Source organism: Rhamphochromis sp. 'chilingali' (genome assembly GCF_963969265.1).
Source record: "Rhamphochromis sp. 'chilingali' genome assembly, chromosome: 2".
Taxonomy (NCBI): Eukaryota; Metazoa; Chordata; class Actinopteri; order Cichliformes; family Cichlidae; genus Rhamphochromis; species Rhamphochromis sp. 'chilingali'.
The window spans coordinates 56,426,019-56,448,415 of NC_137930.1; the positions used below are offsets into that span (position 1 = coordinate 56,426,019).

Sequence of the window (22,397 nt, forward strand, 5' to 3'; positions counted from 1 at the left end):
TCAGTCAGGGTTGTAATCGGTCACGTGAACAGCGCAGGTCTGGATAAAGCGCTGCTCGGGAATACACCATTTATTCTGGTCGGTCCAACCCTCTGTGAATGATTTTTTATTATTTTATACATTATAATATATGTGTAGGTAATTTATTTAAATCTGAACTGTAAGAAATAAACATTTATCATCAACGGGGACCTGGGTTTTATTTTCAGCGTGTACTCATATTCGACTGATCATCTTTCATTCGTCGTGATGTGAGTAGATTCTTCTTTTGTCGAATATCTTTTTAAAAAAAAAAATACAAGCGACGCTCGCACACGTAGTTTCTGTGCTTATAGTAATTTTTGTGTTATTATTATTTTTTTTAATATTATATGTCTGAGATCCCATTTTTGTAGCTTTATGTTTGTGTGTGTTATACACTGAAGGCTAATTTTAATGTTGGATTGCTGCTTGGAACAATTAACGGCAAACATGTCATATCACTGTCCAAGAGCTTCATGCAATGCAAGCTCAGATTAATTCTTTGCGGTGAGCATCGGTTTCTGTGTGAGATTTTCTGTGTATACACTGCGCCCATTGGTTACAATGAAGTCATATGGAGGCTTATTCCATTGCCTCCCGTGACGGTGCTCCATAAGATGGCCTCTTAAAATGTGGGCATATGAGAAACCCCCTTTATTTTTATGGTCGCTGTAGCCAGTTGTTTTTTTTTAAATCTATTTATTTAATTTTAACCATTTACTTTATGGTTAACCCAGTAGTCCTTTTGCACGTGCGGTTCAAGCTTAACGTACAAAGCCCTTCAGCGTTCTCCTATTTTCAGCACCACCTTATCTCCTTCATCTTTCTGCTCTGTTTATCTTGGGCGTGTGTGGTTTCCTCATCAAGCGGCCAGGGCTCCCCCCCTGTCCAGCATAAGGAGTGCAAATGGCTGATGAGGGTGAGGGTTGTCTTCATGGCTTCATGGGGAACAGATGCTTAGTGAAATGTTGTGGTGGTTCCCTCCCTGTTCACACTGCCCATCCTCCCTGCCCCCCTGCTGTTAACACAGCCCTCTAATCCCTCCACAGCCCTACTCGGACTGTCCAGCAGCCACTGCCTCTGTCTTTTGGGCCATAATTACAACAACACACAAGCAGAAGTCAGAAAGAGGGAGGATCGATTTTTCAAAGTTTAATGTCTGCCTTCTGAAAAAACAACAACAAAAAACAAAACAAAACAGAAAAAAAAACATGTTATTGGCAAGAAATATCAAAAGAGACTGGGGATAAATAATCGGTCATGTTGCTTCTGATGAAATATAAGTTCATTCTAATTTCCGAAATTGGCTTTAATGCCTATCCAGCACTTAAAAATATATTTTGGTGCAAACAAAATCATGTTTGATATTTAGGGGTTTTGTCATCTGCAGAGCTTTGGCAGTTCGGACTTCTAAAATGTGAGGCAGTGCATTTTAGTTGAGAGCTATAATCAGAGTGTGCTGCATACAAATGCTACAAATGTAAAAGGAATGTTTAAAATGATGCAACAATTTTATAGGACTGATGCAAGTTTAAAAAACTCATCTTAGAACATGTTTTAGAACATAAGAAGATACACAGAAGGTGTGATGCTCTCAGATACCATGAAAAGAAAATATTAGGTTTGAGGATGCTTAAGAGGGAAATGTCAGGAACATTATGGCACAAGTGGTTAACAAATTACTGCAAAACGGACGGTTGACGGAGACTCACGCAAATAATAGTGGATGCGAATAGGGAAGTTGGTTTGCTTGCAGTAAGAGGAAATCCGCCGTGTCCTTATTTGTCCTGTTATTAAGAAATGCAGTGAATGAAGCGGTTGCAGTTTCTGTGGCGACTGTGACTTGCTCACTTCCAGTGTTTAGTAAACTCGAGACTGCCTAGAATAAGTGAGATAATACGAGAACATTTCAAAATTAAATTTCAGTCAAAATATTTGTGATGGAGTCAGTTTGATTTCTGTGTTGGGGGGGGGGGGGGGGGGGGGTTGTCACTAGAACATGCACTTAGTGATTGATGGGATGAACAATCACATACATGAAAGTGGATGATACAGGCCAGTAACCAATCTGTTTTACCATAGTCATCTCTGTGGTATTAAATATGATATCACACTGATAAAAAATAGAAAGCATTTCCAGATAAAAGGGAAACACTGTGGGCAGTCATGTTTACTAAGAGTGTTTGTTTCCTCGTCCACAATCACATGGAAAAAAAAACATCAATTCACATAAACAGATAAAAGATATTATTGCGGCCGATTCTCCATCTGGTAAAACATGTTTCTCAGACACATCGGTCCAGGCAAAGACAAATAATCTACAGCATTCTGATTAAAGGAAACCAAAGACTGTGTATCATCACAGGAGTTAGAAATGTTCAACCTTCTGTTCTCTGCTCAGTTTTAATGTTGTTGCTATGGAGAGGATTAGATATAATTTTAGGCCTCTACTTCCTGTCGAGGGGGAGGAATAGACGCAGTAATGTCGTGGTGGTTGGAGCAGGAGATTACATCTATATTTAATCCAGAACCTTTTGAGTATTATATGACACATCTGTCTAGCTTTTAGCTGTCAGCATTTGTGTAATACCTACTGGCAGCAGGTATGTTGTGTAAGTGTTGTGCGCGATCAAAGAACAGGTGAATCAGCTGAACAGAATTATTGTGGCCTTCGGCTTGTTAGGTCATTAGGTAAAATAGATTCGGCACTGGATTACAAAGGATTTTATGCCACATGAACAGCTGGCGATATGATAAAAGATGTGACACACAAATTTCTGCTTAGAAATTCTGGGGCAGGAAAGAAAGTGGTAAAAGAATCGCTTCTAGCTTTTCCAGCAGCATTATTTTGGGTCAAAGTCTGCAAACATTTCACCTGGTTTTAAACAGATTTCACCTGTAATTATATTTCATGACTTTGATTGTTCATTTGGTTAATGGGGAAGGACTTATTTTCTAAAATAGTTAGAACCTATTTAGAAAATAAGACCAAAATTAACTATCATATAGATGTTTAACAATGTAAATTATCTAACATAAGAAAAGAAGCCATCACATTCTGCCAGATAAGTAAGTAAGATTTACTTACTTATATGGAACCTTTAATTCATATAACACCTCCTTTAAGGACCACAAAGTGGTTCACAACTACAATAAAATTACAAATATTAAAACACAACAATAATGTCCACTAGTTTAAGTTTCTAAAAGCCGTTAGATAATGTGAATAGTTCATTGAAAACTAGAACCGCAGAAGCAACATAAAAACAAGACCAGCTAAGCAATAAAATAAATATACATCAGTGTTTTTCAGAATAAAAAACTTTTTTGAGAACCTGAGTAAACCGTAGAGGAACAAATGCTACGTTGTAAAATGCATAAGTGGCAGTGTAATGAATGCATACATATTTTTCAATAAAATAAAATTGAGTATTGAAGGAGATCTGAAAAAACAAGAAACCTTTTTGCTCTTTACACGCCGAGTCATCACGCGTAACCATAGGGCTCAGCACAAATAACTGCGAAAAAACATCAACTACTGATGGAAAAACAATGTCGACTGGAAGACTGTCAGGATGGAGGAACCTGGTGGTGATGAGTCATCATTTCAAAAACAAGCTTATGAAACAGTGGACTGATCTTTGCTGGTAAATTATTTTAAAAGGTCTTGTGATTGAAAGTGAAAGCCAGTCAGATACCAAATTCTAAATCTTGTTCAGTAAACAACTGAATCTCTGTCATCACTCAACATGCTGCAGTATCTTGCTTCTACAAATTATCTTTTTTCCATGCTCTTGTGTTAGGAGTTAGTTTTGCACTCTGAGCCTGTAAGCAGTGCTTAGCTGTCTGTACCATCACGCAGCCACAGGGAGGAACAACACACGGGACTATTAGATTTAAAGCCAGTAGAAGCCAAAGTCCTCAGTAGATGAGATATGGCCATAGCTCCTTGTGTGCCAAGGTTCCTAACAGTGACACATCCATCACAAAGGAGTGAGACAACTATTCTACCTCCCACATACGCCAGTGGGGAAAATAATAGGCAGCTGTTTATCAGTTTGCTAGTGTGTGTGGACGAACTGCTGAGAGAGATAAACCAGGCTCTTCAACTGAACCACAATAAGCTGGCCCAGCACTTAGAGGGCTTCCAGGGTTCCATGCTTTGTGATAAAGCCATAACAAGCTAATTCACTGGCGCGCCCTCTATTCCTTTCATTTTCATGATGTTTTTGAGCCCAAAATAAATGCTGTCTGAATATTACAGCTGTAAAAGCCCAGAAAAAACTGCTTGCCGAGCAACAACGTATCCTCTCTTCACTTCTGAGTGCTCAGTTACAGTTCAATTCTAGTTTCCATATGCGCCTTTTTTCTTTTTTCTCTACAGAGGCATGTGTTCTGTTTTACATAACCAGCCATGGCATATAGCAAGGTCACTGGTTGCAAGCCCTCCCATATTTCTCGGTGAAATATGATGTTTTTGCAGCAAGGAATGTATTTTAAGTGCTTCCATGTGCTCTCATTATGTGCTATTTCTTTGGTATGGTATGCAATTTAATGCACTGCAGGAGAAGTGTACATTTTACATGCTGCATTTTGCCTCTTTTTTCAAATCTAGTACAACAGCTAATACAGAGTAAGGACATTTAAGGGTTATCCAGTGTATAGAGTGCACTTTGTTGACCCCCCCATGCAACTTCCACTTTTTTATTTTGCAGCCAACAGTGTGGGAATGGGAAATGATGGAGGATAAAGGGCCTCGTGTAGCAGACTACTTTGTGGTTGCTGGCCTCACCGACTCATCCAAGCCTCTAGAGGAGGATCTACACTTTGATGATGCTGGTCCCAAATCTGTGAAACCCAAAGCCCCTATCACGGATGTCGCTGTCGTGATACGCTCTCTGGGAGAAGAGGTACCCCCAGGCTTCACCTGTGTTGAAACTACCCCCTCAGGCCTTTCTGCAGAGCTCAATGGAGCCAGTCTAAGGGGCCCACAGATATTCTTGTGCTTTAAGCGAGGCAGAGATAAGCCTCCACTGACAGATCTCGGGTAAGAAGTAATCCTCACTTACTGACCTTTTACTCACCCAGCAGCACTAATAACTCCTCCGCTTAGGGTCACTGTAATCTGCTTTAATGCACATGCTCCAGTCTGAAGTCTTGATCAGTTTTCAAAAATATAAAAAGTCACCAACACCGTCTGATATTTCAGGGTTCTGTATGAGTGGAAAGAGAAACTCAAACCCGGATGTCACATCGTTCAGACCACACCCTCAGGCCGCCCTGCAAACATCAGCAGCTCGTCCTCCCAACGCATCTACATCACCTACCGCCGTGCACCAAAGAGCCAGCCACACACCTCATTGGCTGTCACCGATGTCTGCGTTATCATCCCCGGCAAAGGGGAAACGCCCCCTCACACCTTCTGCAAGGTGGACAAGAACCTCAACAGCAGCATGGTGGGATAGAGCTCTGAAAAATAATCACTTAAACCTAGTTTGTCTGCCCACACAGCCCAGATTGTTGCTGCTATGTGATGAACTTTATCTTTCTCCGTATTTCAGTGGGGATCCTCGGTCTACCTTTGTTACAAGAAGTCTCTGGCTAAAGCAAACACAATCGCATACAAAGCAGGTAAACTGTGCAGAGTTTGTAGCAGTGAAAAGAAAAAGGAAGTTTAGTCATGGATTTGTGTCAGTCATTATCAGTATTCATATAAAGAATATGTTTAACATTTCTTGCATGTGTTTGTGTCCAGGTCTTTTGTGTAGGTACCCCGAAGAGGACTATGAGTCCTTTCCACTGCCAGAGTCAGTGCCTATGTTCTGCCTGCCCATGGGGGCAATGATCGAGTGCTGGCCTGCACACACCAAACACTCCCTGCCTGTTTTTTCCACATTTGTACTAACGGGAGCCTCTGGAGAAAAGGTAAAATCACCTTTGTACGTAGTTGCTTTTTTGTATTCTTTTCTTTTACTTGTTATTTTGTGTACTCACCTACTGAAGTGGCCAAAAAAACACTTCTCCATTCAGCTTACGGCCATTTCGGTGAGATCATCACCAATTAATGATTCCCCTACAATACCACACATACAAAATATCTCCCTTAATTGCTTCATTTCAGCTAGCATCTCTATCTTTAGCTCCACCTCTGTCTCTCACTGAGAATTAGGATCCCTTATGGATTAGACTGTTTAGGAAGTGCAGCTGTATTTCTAAGAATACCAGACAATCTTAATCAACTTCTGAACTCTGACTGGAATCAAAAGTGGTCTAAAGGCTGTGTTTGGAATACCAAAAGCCTGTTAGCCTCTGAAAGCACTGCAGCATAAAAGATTTTTTTTGTATTGTGCGGCTGAGTGTAGCTCATCTTTTGAATAATGGATGGCTCATGCACCACTTGGGCTGATGTGCAAGTTTTAAATGCTGGATGCTTCAGTGTTTACTGCTTCTTGCCTGCAACCTCTAGTCTGCAGGCTAGTCTCATGGCACTTTAGGCTAGGAATGACTTGTGTATTTATTTGGGAGAAGGAACTTCAAAGGGCGGATTTATTATGTTGAAAATTCTCTTGTGAAGCCGCCACTACATGCTCAATGAATGTGTTTCTCAAGGGACTTGTGGCTACTGTTGGGTTTGCATTAGGATAACAAGCGTGCGCATCCTTTAGATGCATTGTGCATTCTTCACGCAATTATCTTGGGGGCCCTTTGTGTGCAGGTGTACGGAGCAGCTATCCAGTTCTATGAGCCTTACCCAGAGGAGAACCTGTCTGAGCGTCAGCGCTCACAGCTCGGCCTGCCAAGCTCTGATCTCAGACCTGACGAGACCAGAAATGTTTACAGCAACAAGAGCATCTGCTTACTCTCCCACTGGCCCTTCTTCCAGTCCTTCAGGAGCTTTCTCACCTTCCTCTACCGATACTCCATCTCTGGGCCACATTCCCTGCCTATTGAAAAGTTAGCAACTTTTACAGATTTTATCCCTTTCAAATCAGACACTTTAGCTCACAGCCTGATAAATCATACAAAAGTAAGAAGTGTTACAACTTTACTAACTGAATTGATTTTTTACTCACAGGCACATCTCTCACTTCATGCAAAATGTGCCGTTTCCCTCCACTCAGAGACCGCGCATCCTAGTCCAGGTGAGTTTATGAGAAATCACTTCAACTTTGTACGGGTGGGTTCTTTGTTAAATTTGCTCTAACTCACTAAATTTTGCTTGTGTCTTCCACAGCTGTCTCCACATGACAGCCTGATGCTGAGCCAACCTGTGTCCTCTCCGCTCCCACTCAGGTAAAGATAACAATAAATTTCAGAATTACAACATCTTGCATTTTTTGCAATCCTAATCTGAAAACTTGTGTTGTTGTTGTTGTTGTTTTTTAAATTGCCGTGTGTTTTTGTGTGGTAGTGGGGGAAGCCTCTCCACGTTGCTCCTGAATCTGGGCCCCAAAAATGCTGCCACTCTGCTCGTGTTGGCTGTCACAGAGCACAAGATCCTGGTTCATTCCCTGCGCCCCGCTGTACTCACCAGTGTAACCGAGGCCCTTGTGTCTGTAAGTATTGTCTTTTTTAATCCTCTTTTTTTCCTGACAGTAAAACGAAGGTCTTTCATGGGACCATAAAAATCTTTTGTATATATTGTTTATAGTAATTTTACTTATGATCCTTTTCAGATGATTTTTCCCTTCCACTGGCCATGTCCATACATCCCTCTGTGCCCGCTGGCTCTGGCAGATGTTCTTAGTGCACCATGCCCTTTCATTGTGGGCATGGACTCCCGGTACTTTGATCTTTACGTCCCCCCGGCTGACATCACTTGTGTGGATCTGGACACCAACACCATCTCCCAGTAAGTGACCTCTTACTGCAGCCAGTCTGTGCTACTAGATGGCCACCTTCAAATCAACTCTTATGTAATGATAAGAGGTGGAATGTGAAGTATTTTTACTGTACAGAAAAAAAACATGTTTGGATCCCACTGGTCTCCCACATCAATTCAAAAGGTATTCTGTGAGGATATCAGTGAATCCTCCCTCCCTCATATCTTTTTTGTTTCCTAACTGTCCTCCCGTGTAACAACAACCATCTGTTGTGCTTTCAGAAAAGATGACAAGAAGGCTCTTACGTGGAAAATCTTGCCCAGGAGAGCCTGCAAGCATCTTCTCAATAGTCTGAATAAGCTCTATCAGCAGCTCATTGAGGGTGAGTCCAGTCTGATGCTGTGTCATCCTCTAAGTGGTTTCATGAATAATTTTGGTTGCTTAGGCTACATGAGTCTGTTGAGTCAGCCTCTATGGGCAGCTTTACAGGAAAACTGACAGGATGCACTCACTGTTCCGTTAATAAAATAGTGCAATGATTAGTTCTTTTATAGAAGAGCATGTTGACCATGTATCATTCGCCATTTATGGTTTTTTAACTGATCCTCACCCTTCCTCTTATTCCATATATGGTATTCTTTCATTAGTGATTTATTCAGATTATTGTTTTTATTATTCTATTTCTATTTAATTTAAAAATCTTTTAAATTATGCAAAAATGAACTGTTATGTCCTGCCTCTTATAAAATCTAGATCTTCGCTGTGGTGTTTGAACAACATGACATCATGAATACTGGTCTAGACAGGAACAATTTGCTTGCGACATCATGCCAAGTGGTCTGTTTTTGCTAGCTTTATACCTGTTGGCAAGTTGGTCTCTGCATTTCTTTTAACTAGGTCTGCTGTGAAAATCAGAGTATTATACATAATTTGACTTTGACAGTCTCACTTTTACTCCAGTCTTGAGTGCTGTACTTAATACTTCTTTCCTTGTGGAAAAAGTGTGTGGTCTGTGGTAATAATAATACTGGTGTCTGGTTAAATAACCGGTTATTTGCTATCAGGTGGTTTACGCGCGTATGGATTGTTAAAACATCAGCTGTTGTGTGCCCTCAGGTGGTCATTTAAACCATGAAGATGTGCAGATGGATCACACAGTGACCGACTGTGAGCTTGAAAGTGGAAAAAGCCTGCACACACTAGAGCTCGAGATCCAGGAGGCCTTCCTGCGCTTCATGGCTGCCATCCTGCGAGGCTACCGTTCCTATCTGTTGCCCATCACCCAAGCCCCGTCCGAGAAAACCACTGATGCCAGCTCCCTCTTTGACATCCAAGGTATGTGTCACTCTCAGCCAGTAATATTCACCATACTAAGTCACGGCAAACCATGCTGACAGGTCATGGCTCCCCTCCCTCTGTGATTCAGTGCTGTAGTAAGTCGCGGGGTTAAGGTCTGAATGCTGCTAAGCTGGCCTCAAATCAGAGCTGTAATGACTGTTGTGATTTATGTTAAGCCTCGGTGGAAATTAGGGTTGGATGACAAGTCAGAGAGGCCACTGTGATTAATAGCACAATGTCCCTGCACATCTGTGTGCTATTATGTAAGAGGAGCAGTGGAGAACAAATTGTTTCATAACACAGCATTTATTTTGCGGAAATGTTGGTTACGGCTGCATCTTTACCCCATAAATATTTTGCAAGGGCTTGACAAGTAAATGCAATGATTTAGAATCATGAGACGGATATGAATTCCCCACTTTTTAAGATTTTCAATAAATAATTTCGTTTTCTTTTTTACAGGCTTCTTGAAGAGCAGAGACCGCTCCCATCAGAGGTTTTACTCCCTCATGACCAAGACTCAAATGTTCAGTCGTTTCATAGAAGAGTGCTCCTTTGTCAGTGATAAAGATGCCAGCCTGGCTTTCTTTGATGAGTGTGTTGATAAGGTGAGGTTTACAGCTAATCTTTATTATGGATTTTCAGTGTCAGAGATGATTCATCAAAATCATTCTGCTGCGTAGGAACAAACGCTCTTTGAGCGATATTTAGTCTGGCCTCTGACTGCTGGCAGAAATTCTCTAAAAAAGAAGCAGAAACATTTAGAGGAACAATTAATCACGCACTGTCCTCTAAATTAAGACCTCTTTTGGACTTTATTTAATTTTCAAAAAGAATGAAAAAGCAATTAACAGGAAGTAAAGGCAATAAACAAAAAGTAATTAACACTTCAGCACATCTCTTGGGCCTCTTTGTAAGATCAGCTCTAAGCTTTTCCATCAACTTTATTGTCTGCTTCTTTTTAAAGATGTTTTCTGTCTTCTTTTTGCTTCTTCTGCTGTTCTGATTATCTGCCTTCTTGTCATTTCTTTCTTCTCCTTTGCTTGTCGTTACGGTCCCTGCCTATCAGTTATTTTCCAGTGGAGGAAAGGTAAGTTACTCAATCCTATGCTGCTGTTTAAATAAAATATTTTTAACATTTTCCCACATTGATCCCAATCAAAGGATTTAATAATGTACATTATATTTATGTGCACTTATTTTGAATAAATCAAGGTGGTGTAACAGAGGGCTAGAAAGAAAATGTCTTTAATGTGATGACATGCATTAGATGTCAGAAATCTGCATTATCCTTTTTGTTGTTGTTGTTGTTGAAATCCCGTGGGATGTGCTGATTATTAGTTTGTGCTAATTCTTCGTAGACTTGACAGATTTTATGAACACAAACTGACAACTTGTTTTGTCACACCCTCGCACAAAAACACTAAAACATCCGCCTCCTCTGTTCGTGTGTGTACGTGTGTGTGTGTGCTAGTACACTTGTGCAATCAGGAAGTCACATTTACATCCTGCTTGAAGAGTTTGAACTGTATTAATGGTCATTGTGGTTATTATTGAGAAGTGGAAGCCTTGATTCATACAGCGTCATTGCTGCTGAGGTTGACAACAAATGCGTGATTGAGAAAGAGCTCTCGGGTGTAAGAGGAAGGGCAACAAACAGAGAAACACAGAGCAGAATTGAAGTGAGGGCAAACAGGTCAGTGAGGGTCCGGTGACTGAATCATCCACTCAACTGAGTGGAACAAACCCTGTAATCCAGTACACCGGGAAACTATTCAGCCGCTGCCATAATATTAACGTTTTTGTGAAACTCATGCCCGAGATAAGCTGGTAATCGATTCAGACAAGCCAAGTGAGTGCACATCAGCTCAGTAGGCTTTTTATAATGTCCCAGGAAACTATTCAGAGCTGATTTTCTTTAAAAAAGGAGCATGTATGCTTTTGCTCGGCTTCTCTTTGTTCCTGCTGTTGTTCTCAGAAAGGCATGCAGGCATGCAGGCAAGCTTTGAAAGCTTCTCTCCAGACAGCAGATAAGTCCATTTGGAGCTGAAGCAAATGTGGCAGTTAAGTATCAAGTAGTGCTGCCAAAGCTGTACAGTTAAATGGTTTCATGTCCCTAGAGTAACATGGCATCAATTTTGTCCAGGTCACTGCAGCCTAGATTAATTCGGTCTTGGAGAATTCACGGGATCAAGCATTCGGTAGTGCCCTGTAGTTAACTGGAATTGGAGCAAAAGCCATATTTCTGATGCAGGCCGGTTCATTACTGACATCTTTGTGTCCTCACTGACCCTGATATCTGGTCGGATCTGAATGCTTCCAGAAAGCTTTAGCACTTGTAGATTTGTGTTTAGAGAACAGCTAAAAGGAAAGATGAAGACAGCTGCTGAATTTGTGTTTCTCTTGCAAACCAGATGGACAGTGAGCGACCAGAGGACGCCAGACTGATCGAACTGGATGAATCGCACCGCAGCGAGCACACAGTCTACATCAACCCTCCAGAGCTGCCTCCGCCATCGCAGGGAGAGGAGCATCCTCTGTGCTATAGGTACCACACTGCAGATGAATCTCTAAATGAGAGAGGCAAGACAGGGGGTTTCTTTTTTTAAAACTCTGTCCTGTATGCTTGAGCAGCACACTGGGTGCTGCTCCCAAAGGACAGACTCATAAACTGCTTCCGTTGTTAGACTTTGTCACTGCCACAGGGCTGTGTGGTTATTTTGAGCTGTAACACATTACTTTTGGATTCTTCTGCAGCTACTCTGCATTTCCTGTGCTAAATGCTGAGCTTCTGGAGCCTTTGGAGGGAGCAAGTCCTTCATCGGCAGGCATAGCCTCACGCCACAGCAGTCCAGCCAGCCCCACAGCCATCTTTAGACGCTCTAAACAGGTCCTTAAGAATCTTCATGTCAATTTGGTTTCTTTCATGAACAAAGATAAACCTAAATATGTTCAAATTAATGTCACATTTACTCCTGTGCCTATTCTCCATAATCATGTGTAAGGATATGAATGTGAATCCAAAATGCAAATCTGGTTGTTAATAGACAATGAATCACATTTACATCTGATCTTTTTCATCTTAGGAGATCAAATCAGCTCAAAGGATGGCCAAAACATATTCATCTATGCCTCAGATGTGGTCCAAGTGTCTGCTTCGCCACTGCTACGGCCTGTGGTTTATCTGCTTGCCAGGATTTGTTGGCAACTGCCACTCCAAGGTGCGAGCGCTGCGTACGGCTTATGATGTGCTGAGGAAAATGCAGGACAAAAAGCTGCAGGCTCCAGATGAGGTAGGAAACTGCTCTGGATAAGAAAACAATACAGATCTGCCGATATGATTCAGAAAAGACGACGCTGCACATTTTCAGTGTTAACGTGTTTTTTTCTCCAAGGTTTGTTACCGTGTGCTGCTGCAGCTGTGTGGACAGTACAGCCAGCCAGTCCTGGCTGTGAGGGTGCTGTTTGAGATGAAGAAAGCTGGAGTTCAACCCAATGCTATCACATATGGGTACTATAACAAGGTGCGTGCTATCGGTCGTTAACAATACAACTAAGAAAATGCAAGCAATTTGCATATTGGATTGAGATGGGAGCTTAAATCTTAAAATATGTTGTATTTCTTCTCCAGGCGGTATTAGAGAGCACCTGGCCATCGACCACCAGGGGAGGTTACTTTCTATGGGGAAAGCTGAGGAACGTGCTCCTCGGTGTGCTCCAGTTCAAGCAAGCAGGAAGGAAACAACGGAACTCCCAAAGAGATCCTCATCTTTCAGGTAAGGAAAAATTAAATTCCTGATTATGTGACTGTCTGTAACAACCCAATTACATATATTTTGGTGAAAAAACAAAACAAAACATACAGATATTTTTTTCATTCAACTACAGCACTTCCACAAACATCTGGCCAAACATTTTGTATAGAGCAGTAATTCTCTGTGAATGCTTTCCTGGGCGGTTACATAGATCACACACATCATATTTTTGCCTCTAGTGAAAACTACTTTTTCCTCTTGTAAATAAAAAGCATGGATCAATCTTGTCTTGTATTAGCGGTTCAGGCTGGAGGGTATGTTGGCAAACTGAGCCCATTAGTAACATCTAAATGTTATCTAAACACCACAGCTCACCTGAGTATTGGTGCTGACCATCTTCATCCTTTTATGATCACAGTGTAACAATTTTGTGATGGATGCTTCCAGCAGGATAACACGCTGTGTCATAAATCATCTCAAATTGCTTTCTTGAACATGACAGTGAGTTCACTGTATTCAAATGGCAGCCACAGTCACCAGATCTCCATCCAACAGAGCACTGTTGGGATCTAGTGGAATGGGAGATTCTTATCATGGATGTGTAGCCAACAAATCTGCAGAAACTGTGTGATACTATCATCTCAAATAACATCTCTGAAAAATGTTTCCTTAGAACTCCGATTAAGGCAGTTCTGTAGTCAAAAGTAGAACTAGTAGTGACTGCTTTACACTCGATCCCAGTGAGGCTTTAAGATGTTTTGGACTGCATCAAATTTACAGAAAATTACTCCTGACTTCATCAATGGTGTATTTTCTTCTTAGTTACTGTAATTGCTTTATGAATTCATGCGACATAGTCTGATCCTGGTTCCCTACCTTGCTTTTTTTGAAACCTTTTACACAAAGTGAAGAGGTTTTCCTCCCTGGCAGTCAAAGTATACAGATTCCTTTTGATCTCAGTCTCAAATTCCCACAACAACCCGCAGAGACCCTCATTACCATAATGACATATTGAGTGATAGGCTTTAATGAAAAAGTAATGCTTTACACCATTTGATACGACATTTTTCCCAGCTGCACATATTTTAACTTAACGTTTTAAACGTTTAAATTCCCAAAATAAAAACACGATCATATTAAGTGCATCTTCGGTCTTGAGCAAGATTCGTTCACTTTTCTTCACTTTGAGGTAAAATAGATAAATCTTATAGCGCTGGTTGATGCTGTGGCACTCAGAACATTCCTGCGTTTGCTGCAGATGATAATGATTGCAACACAGTTCAGTGAGGGTTTATACATCGCTCATATATAGTGTGAGTGCAGCTCTGGTTTCATAATCCTGTTGGTAGTCTGTCTTTTGTGAAGCCTCTCTCATCCCCTTTCTCTCTGCTCTTATCTCCCTTTAGACGGCAGCGATCTAGACACAGTCAGCCATGGCAGTTTGGACAGCGCTAATGACTCTGCTGAGCGCACCTCCATCGACACCGACTTCACTAAAATGGACTCCAGCGATGATGGATTTAGTACAGGTAGAGAGCTACTGCCCTATGTCGTTCTCATTCCATCTATTTTACGTGCAGCCTTTTACTTTCCCTCATATCTCTCTGATTTATGGGATGTGATTGAATTAACTGCCTTAAAAGTGGCAGAACATCATGAATCTCAAACCTTAATTATTCATCTGCACTGACTTTCTCTCAGTCATTTTACACAAACTAATATATGAAAGACTCCAGTATTAAGGTGTGATGAAAGGTTCACCGTTTTCACTGTTGGTTTTTCCCATACCTGATGTACTTGATTTATATCAGAGAGACGTTTTTGTTGTTTATTTTGATATTATGGAATTATGCCAGGTAATCAGAGCGAAAATCTCTTTAGTGGTTGTGTCGTGTCTTGTTTTTTCCTCTGTGGTTAGATGCTATGGATGGTGAGGTGCAAGGATCAAGGATAGTTTGATCCCTGATTATTTACTTAATGGTGTGAAAGCAATAGGGAATAAAGGGGATGTGTAGTCAAAGGCACTCTGCTAAATACATAGATATACAATATGTGTGCTGCATGTGCCGTATTATAGGTACCTTTCAGCATGTAAGCAAATAACAGGTGATACCTTTTGTTATTTATTTACATTTTATATCCTTTTTGTTCGGCTTGCCCGCCCTCGGCTGGTGGTAGGGTCCATTCAGGCATGGATAAGAGAAAGAAGGCGTAACGTAGATGGAGATGTGGTGGCAGTTTGTTGTGTAGCTGCTTTCTTACTCTTGCTTTTAAATATAACTTTTAAAACTTTCTGCTGCTTTTAAACCAGCCCAGTCAAAAGCATAAATAAATACATATAATAAATCTTTGAATTATGCATTAAAGGCAAATTGCATTCAAATTACATTTTAAGTGATTGGGGAAAATGCAAATGTAAAAGCCAAGAAACAAGCACTTACATAAAGTCTGCTCTGTAATATGTGGTGGTGGAGGTATGGGTGGGGTTGGGGAAAATTGTATTATGTTGGATAGCGTTAGGTAGGCATGTTTCTTTTGTAAGCTCACATCTTCGCAGCTAAGACAAGTACCAAAGCTGAAAAGACCAAAGCTTTTGCGCTAACAATATCATCTGGCACAACTTGTCTCATCAAACTACTGAAAGTGAACAAATTCTTTGAAAATACTCCAAGCACAGTGGAGAAGGTTTGTACTGTCTCCTGCTATTTGACCTTGTGAATTTAATGAAGTTTTTATAAAAATATTCTGTTCCTTTTCTGGTGCCCCTGCTTTTCTATTCTGGGTGTTTTGTGTGCTTCATGCTGAAGGGAATGTCACAAAGCGCTTGTAAGCAAAAACTCTCTGATCAGTTGTCTCATATAAAGCTTCCATGGAGAACAAATTCTAATTCACTCGAGGAAGAAACAAAACACCAGTGAGAGGACATTTAAAAAGTAAGCGTCAGCGGAGTGATTTCTCCTTATCTTTTTCAGGTGAACAGTCAGACCAAGGCTATGATTCCTTGTCTAAGGAGGAAGAGAGATTGTGCAGCAGAGAGAGTGATGGCACAGCCCTGGTGGAAGACAAAGGAGTCAAGTCAAGTGAGTTATGGATTGCTTTTATGTCGTATCTTTGACACTGGGGGATTATTTCTGCAAAAAGTGACTCACAGCTCACTGCAAAATGGATGCTTTGCCTTTAAAAGCTGGTGGTATCACATCTGGCTGTGGGTGTAAAGTGGTTTTTTTTCTTGTCCATTTGCTGTTAAATTTAGGTGTTTCTCATTAAAAAAAAATACAATCTGCTGATGGATAAACGTGTTATGTAAGCAGATGACTTTTGCCTTGAATTTTGTTGCAAATCATGACATGCGGTGTCTGACTTTGTGTTGTTTTTCTAATTTTTCAGTCTTCATAATCAGTAGTCCTCTGTAATTGGTGTGGCATTTTATCAGAGCCTTAATAACTTATTACTTTTGGCTTAAAATGCAATACAGCTGTATTGTAAGATAAACACATATCCCTTAAGGAACCGCAGAGCTGCCAGTTTCCCTTCCTCCTCGTCCCTGCAGCAGCTTCATGTTGGCGTGAACAGTAGAACACCAGCAACAATTCATTCAAATCTAACAGGATTTTTTAGAATAATGCAAGAGCACAATAATGCCACAGATTTCAGTGGACTAGCCAAAAACGCACAAAAATGCCTTTTAGTGTTAATTCTCAATCTAAATGTTGTTCAAAACTGCAGCGTTTGATGTGGAGGTTCCATTCTTTCTCCCAGCGCCTCCAAATCAAAAGATGCTAACACAGCAATGTTTTATTTATAAAGCAGACTCTCAAGAAGTCGTTTTATTACTGCGTATAACCACTATGTACCGTTCAGCTGAATGCTTTCAAATGTGTTTTTGTCACAGGCAGTGGCCTTAGGCTGGCTTCCAGTCCATCTAGTGACACTCTTCTGAGTGGAGCTTTGCCAAAGGCAGAGAGGCCAAATTCTCTGGACTTGTCTGGTGGACAGGGAACTCTGAGGCTCAGTGTCCCCATTCTAAGTACATCAAAGCAGCTTCACCTTGCTTCTGACAGACTGCATGAAGTAGAGGAAGAGGTCACAGAGACTGATAAACAGAAACACCCAGTGGAGAGGGCCGGCGTTATCTGCAATGCCGGGACAGTGAGGAGGACAGGTATTGAGATGGGATTTGATCCCCTGTCGCTGATGGCAACAGCGACCGTACAGGAATGTGACCATGACAACAGCAGTGCATCCAACTCTAGGCGCAACCTGGCCGAGGAGATTGAAACGTACATGAATAATGGCAACAGCCCCTTGAGCAGCCGCACGCCCAGTATGGACCTGCAGAACCCCTCAAGCCCTTTGTTCCGCTCAGCCTCTTCTCCCCACTCCTCCCCGCAATCCTCAACCCTAGTTCAATCCACTACACACCTCCCACTGCCTGCCAAAACAAAGGAGAGGCTGAGGCAGTCTCCATCTCTTCCTCTTGGTATTTGTAACAAAGACAGAGAGAGGCCTCCCTCTTTGGTTTCACCGTCATCACCCACTCCTTCCACTTCATCGTTCTCCATGGAAACACTGTTCACCCCAACTCTCGACATCTTCAAGAGCAGCGTTATATCAGCAGGAAAGGGTGTGGCTGAGAAAGCTAGTCGTCTCTACTCTCGTTTGTCCTCTCAAACTTCACTAACACAGGTTAGAATTTTTTTAACATATAAATAATTCATGCATATTTGGGATTACTGGCTCTAGGATGAAATCTAGTTACAGTTCTTTTTTGCCCCCTGCAGGACGCAAACTGTGACCGCATGAGTGTGTCCTCACTGACCTCAGGAGAGGCCGATTGCTCCTCGCTGCTTGATAATGACTCCTGTCTAGATCCAGATGGATTTACATCCCCACAGCATGGTAGCGTGTCCCGAGTCAGGAGAAGCCCCGTTGGGCATCATCATACTAACCTGGGCAGCCCTGGCACCCCAAACAGAGTGTTCAGACACAACTCCTTTTCTGGTTCGTTCCACATCTTTTAATAAATATTGTTGTAGTGAAGCTTTTATTTTCGTGTGTTACATTGTTATTTTACAACGTTACTGATACTTACACTGGATGATCAACAAAGTCAATTAAATCAGGTCCCTTTCCTGCTAGAAGCAGCTCTAATCTAAAAAACTCATGGCTTAAAGCTTTGTTGTTACAAGCTCATTATAACTGCAGCATTGTGCAGGTTTGCATGAAAACACTTCTTGGCAGTCTAAATTTAGAGTAAGAGTAGGCCTCAGTGATGGAAAGAGTTGGGTGTTGTTCTATTGGAAAGTAGGCCAGCAGGCGTGAGGGATGATGCAGTGTGTAGGTTTTTCTGCACCCAGCCACAGGCCCTATGCTAAACACACTTCAATATGTACACGTGCATGCACAATCACGTGCACACAAGCAGAGACACAGACTCACTAAACCTGCGGCACAAATACAAACACTCATTGCAGATTTTAATAAAGTAATTGCTGCTTTGTTTCAGCTGGACACTTTTTCTTAGTTTCATCCAGATATTTCAAGCTTTGACAGCTGTGTTCAGTCTTGGCTTTGCGTTCTGTGTCTGATTGTATAATCCTCCACTGTATCCAGGTGGTTTGGCACTTCCCTCCAAAACTCCTCACACTCCAGATTCCTCCCCCGACACCGGCCGCTTCCAACCCACTCCCAATTACACCGTAGAGGTAAGGCACCAGCACATAACAATCCCAGTCCAACTCTTGTCTGTAGGCTCGCTCAGGCAGTGTGATGGTTTCTTTCTGAACCTGACGCTTTCTTTTATAGGTGTTGATGTCTAGCTGTTCACTTTGTAAGACATGTGACTGTCTGGTGTATGATGAGGAGATAATGGCAGGATGGACGGCAAATGACTCAAACCTCAACAGCACTTGTCCTTTCTGCGGCACAGCCTTCTTGCCTTTTCTCAATGTGGAAATCAAAGATCTGAGACCGCACAGCAGGTAAAATTTACACAGCACACTATGCTTACAAAGAGAGCTCAAACACTTTGAATAGTTAAAGCCATCAATTTGGGCTATTTTCAGTTACAACATTGTGCTAGATTGTCTTTTCTATAGTATCTTGCTAATTGTCTGGAACATTTTTTTTTTCTTTTTACAAAAGAGCACTAAGGCACACAGACACAGACAAAACATCTTTTATCCCCGTGGCCCATTTAAACAGATCCACTCTCTGTCTCTCATCAGGTCGTCTAAGAAAAGCAATCCGGTTAAAGAGGAGGATACATCCCTGCCACCCAATCCCGAGGAAAAAATCTCCACAACAGACGGTGCAGCTGAGGCGTCTGCAGCTCCTGCACAGAAGCGGGAGAGCAGTGGGGGTGCTGGCCAAGCCCCAGCCTCATCCTCCTCCTCCTCCTGCTCCTCTGCTTCTGCTCCTGTAACAGTGCCCTACTTGAGCCCTCTGGTTCTGTGGAAGGAGCTGGAGAGCCTGTTAGTGAATGAGGGCGACCAGGCAATCTCCTCCCCAAGCGTTGTTGACCAGCATCCCATTGTCTTCTGGAACCTTGTTTGGTACTTCAGAAGGCTCGACCTGCCGAGTAACCTGCCAGCTCTTATCCTGGGCTCCCAACACTGTAGCCACGAAGACCAGGTAAATATGACAGCCTGTCACCCACGCAGAATACTTTAATGATGTCATCCCGTGTGCCATCAGCAACTAGAAAAGTGAATATTGTAGCTCATTAGCTTAGCCAAGCGCTAAGGCAAGCAGAAACAGTTTGTACCAACTGGCACTTCTAAAGCTCAGAAAATTATTTGGGACTTTGGTGACTCCTAGTGTTGTTATTAAAAATCAAAACTAACAAAATATAATGCATGAAACCATAACACGACTTGTGCCTACAGAGGACAATGCAATAATGAATTCATCTTTTTTATGTATTTTGTCCCCTTCAGACTCCTCAGATGCTGTCATCGGAGGACAGCAAGCAGGTTCTCGTGAGGATTATGTGGGACAATTTGAAGTTGCACCAAGACAAAGTTCAACCCTGCTACGTCCTGTGGAACACCCACTGTAAGTTAATACAATGTTTACTTTCACAGACTATAGTGCAATAAATTAGAAAAGGTGATATCAGGCTACCTTCAGAAAATTATTTTCCCGGTAAGGTCAGATATTTACATGCAAATGAAACAATGCATATTAACTAGTAGATCATGCATAATTCAGCTCAGGAAACCTATTAATCAAGTCATCTTATCAGTGAGCCACACCTTCAGACTTCGTTTCTTCATTTCTCTCATCTGTTAATGAGAGAAATGAGATGAATGAACCTTTGATCGCAGTGATTTTAATCTCTCCCTCTTCGCAGGTGCCAACTCGCTGGTTCGCTCCGGGTTATGTGAAGAAGGCCAACTCTTCACTGTGGAGCTCCTGCAGGGTTTCGTGAGGAGCATTAAGAAGAGTGATGTGCATCAGCCCATGAGCCAGATCATTCAGCTGTTGGGGCCTGAGTTAGGTTTTAAAAGACAGAGGTAAGTAAATAAAGAGGTGTGTGATGAGTAAAATTACACCGGCAAAATCATATGAATGGAAAATCTCATTGCTTTTCTTTTCTTTTCTCTCCCAAAAAAGGAGTCTCTACAGAGAGTTATTGTTCCTTGCTCTGGTGGCTTTGAGGAAGAACAACATTAATATCAGTAAGTTCAGAGCATGGATATTTTAGTTTTTAGTTATTTTAGCAGGACTGGAAATGTCAGTCCACTGCTTTTGCCCAAATATGTAATAATGACTCTTGATGGCTTTAATGATGCCCTGACATTTTGTGTAACTCCATCAGGCGGGTTTTTTTCTTCTTTTTTTCACATATCCTGTACAAAGTTTTGTGTAAACAGCCATCTTGGATGCAATACACTAGCCTCATTTGTACTCTGTACAAAGTATAAGATTAAAGTATTTGAATATATCCACATAACACAGTTTTAGTACCACCTTACATAACCCAAAGTATTTCTCTGACCATCTACAATAGAACAGCTAGCTAGAAGACTGTAGATTCTTCTGCCGATATTCTCAAATGCCTGCTGTTTGTAGTTAATGGATATAAAAGATTTTATATAAAGAAAGCATGCTGACAGATTCTTAACTTACCATTATCTCGCCTGCAGGTGCTTTCGATCGCGAGTACAAGCTGGCATACGATCGCCTCACCCCCAACCTGGTTAAACTGACACACAACTGTGACCGGCCCCCTGGAGCAGGGGTCATGGAGTGTAGAAGGACATTTGGAGAGCCTGGTTTGTGAACATTTTGTCCCCCTTCTGTAGCTTTTTTTCCTCCCTCCAACAGTCACTGCTGCTGTTGTTGTTGTTTTGTTTGTTTCTTTGTTTGTCAAACTGCTCTTCAGACTCAGGACCAGCTCATCTGACTGAAGCATTAAGCTCTTGTAAGCACAATGGGACTGAACATAATGCAACTGCCATGAGTTTCTTGAAAACTGTCAGAGCTGAGAGGCATGAAGTGACAGGCCTTGTATTTGTAAATACTTTGAAGATATTTTCTGTATAAATGTTTGCACAGTTATTACACGGTCTACTTTATGCCTCTGTTACTGTTGAAGCTGTGAATAAGTAGGTACAACTAAGTGTAAGTTCACCTCGTCGAAATTCCTCAGTGGTCCTGGTGACCTTGTTAAGACTGTTGTTGACTGTGTGTACTTTTAGACGTTCATGTTTTTACAAAGCACTTTGATAAGATGAGCACTTGCCATTTGTTCTCATTTACATGGGGCTGTGTCTCTGCCACGCACACCTTAGTCATGGTTCTGTCTGAAATTTCCACAGGTTCAAGTTTGTAAAGGCAAATCACTTCCTCTTCATGTACACCTCATAAAGCAGACAGGTTAAACTCATATACTGAAATACACTAAACTAGGTTGTAACCTCATAAAATTATAAACCACAAAATTGTTTCTGATTCAAGAATGGAGCCAGTTAATTTATATGCACAATGTTTATTTGTTTTTGTACAATGTACCAAAAGATCCCAAAAGGGAATATTATATAATTCATTAATTTACAGTTTGGGTTTTTTTTAGGCAATATCTTTTTTTAAAGTAATGATTAAAATTTTGTGTTAAATGTGATTTTGCAAGGATGGATTTCCTTAAAAACAGTACAATCAATCAAAAGGAGATAAATGTTTTCTGTCAACATTTTCTTTTATAAAGACTTTGAGTCACACTAATGGGTTCATAATAATGTACAGAGCATTTGACTCTAGAATTTTGTATATTTTCTTTTTGTCTTCAATGTATGGTGTCGATGTTTTAGATATTTGGACAACAGTGCACTGTTTAGTGTGACATACAGAGTATTGATGGATGTTTTACACACTTATACTAACCGGTCTTGGAACAGACGGTAGTGCAGGCTTATTTGCACTGAGAATATTTAAAGATATAAAGATGTCAAAGGCA

General features: G+C 41.4%; 1 protein-coding gene across 3 annotated transcripts; it reads left to right on the forward strand.

Annotated features, from left to right (window-relative positions):
- Window positions 1-4: 4 nt before the first annotated feature.
- Window positions 5-22,386, forward strand: dennd4a (DENN/MADD domain containing 4A). Of its 3 annotated transcripts, XM_080865248.1 has the most exons (31): window positions 5-78; window positions 210-251; window positions 4,737-5,068; window positions 5,231-5,477; window positions 5,583-5,652; window positions 5,777-5,946; window positions 6,737-6,975; window positions 7,097-7,163; window positions 7,256-7,314; window positions 7,433-7,577; window positions 7,698-7,873; window positions 8,126-8,226; window positions 8,961-9,179; window positions 9,645-9,790; window positions 10,252-10,272; window positions 11,597-11,730; window positions 11,940-12,072; window positions 12,269-12,475; window positions 12,578-12,706; window positions 12,814-12,958; window positions 14,344-14,466; window positions 15,910-16,017; window positions 16,830-17,623; window positions 17,719-17,938; window positions 18,551-18,642; window positions 18,743-18,918; window positions 19,165-19,570; window positions 19,876-19,993; window positions 20,292-20,454; window positions 20,555-20,619; window positions 21,088-22,386. In XM_080865248.1, the coding sequence occupies exons 3-31, from the start codon at window positions 4,758-4,760 to the stop codon at window positions 21,222-21,224; spliced, it is 5,121 nt and encodes a 1,706-aa protein (XP_080721374.1). In that variant the 5' UTR covers window positions 5-78; window positions 210-251; window positions 4,737-4,757; the 3' UTR covers window positions 21,225-22,386. The 3 variants fall into 3 exon arrangements, with proteins under 3 accessions (XP_080721374.1, XP_080721373.1, XP_080721375.1); XM_080865247.1 differs by having other exon boundaries at window positions 33-251; XM_080865249.1 differs by lacking the exon at window positions 10,252-10,272 and having other exon boundaries at window positions 33-251.
- The last annotated feature ends 11 nt before the right edge of the window (window positions 22,387-22,397 follow it).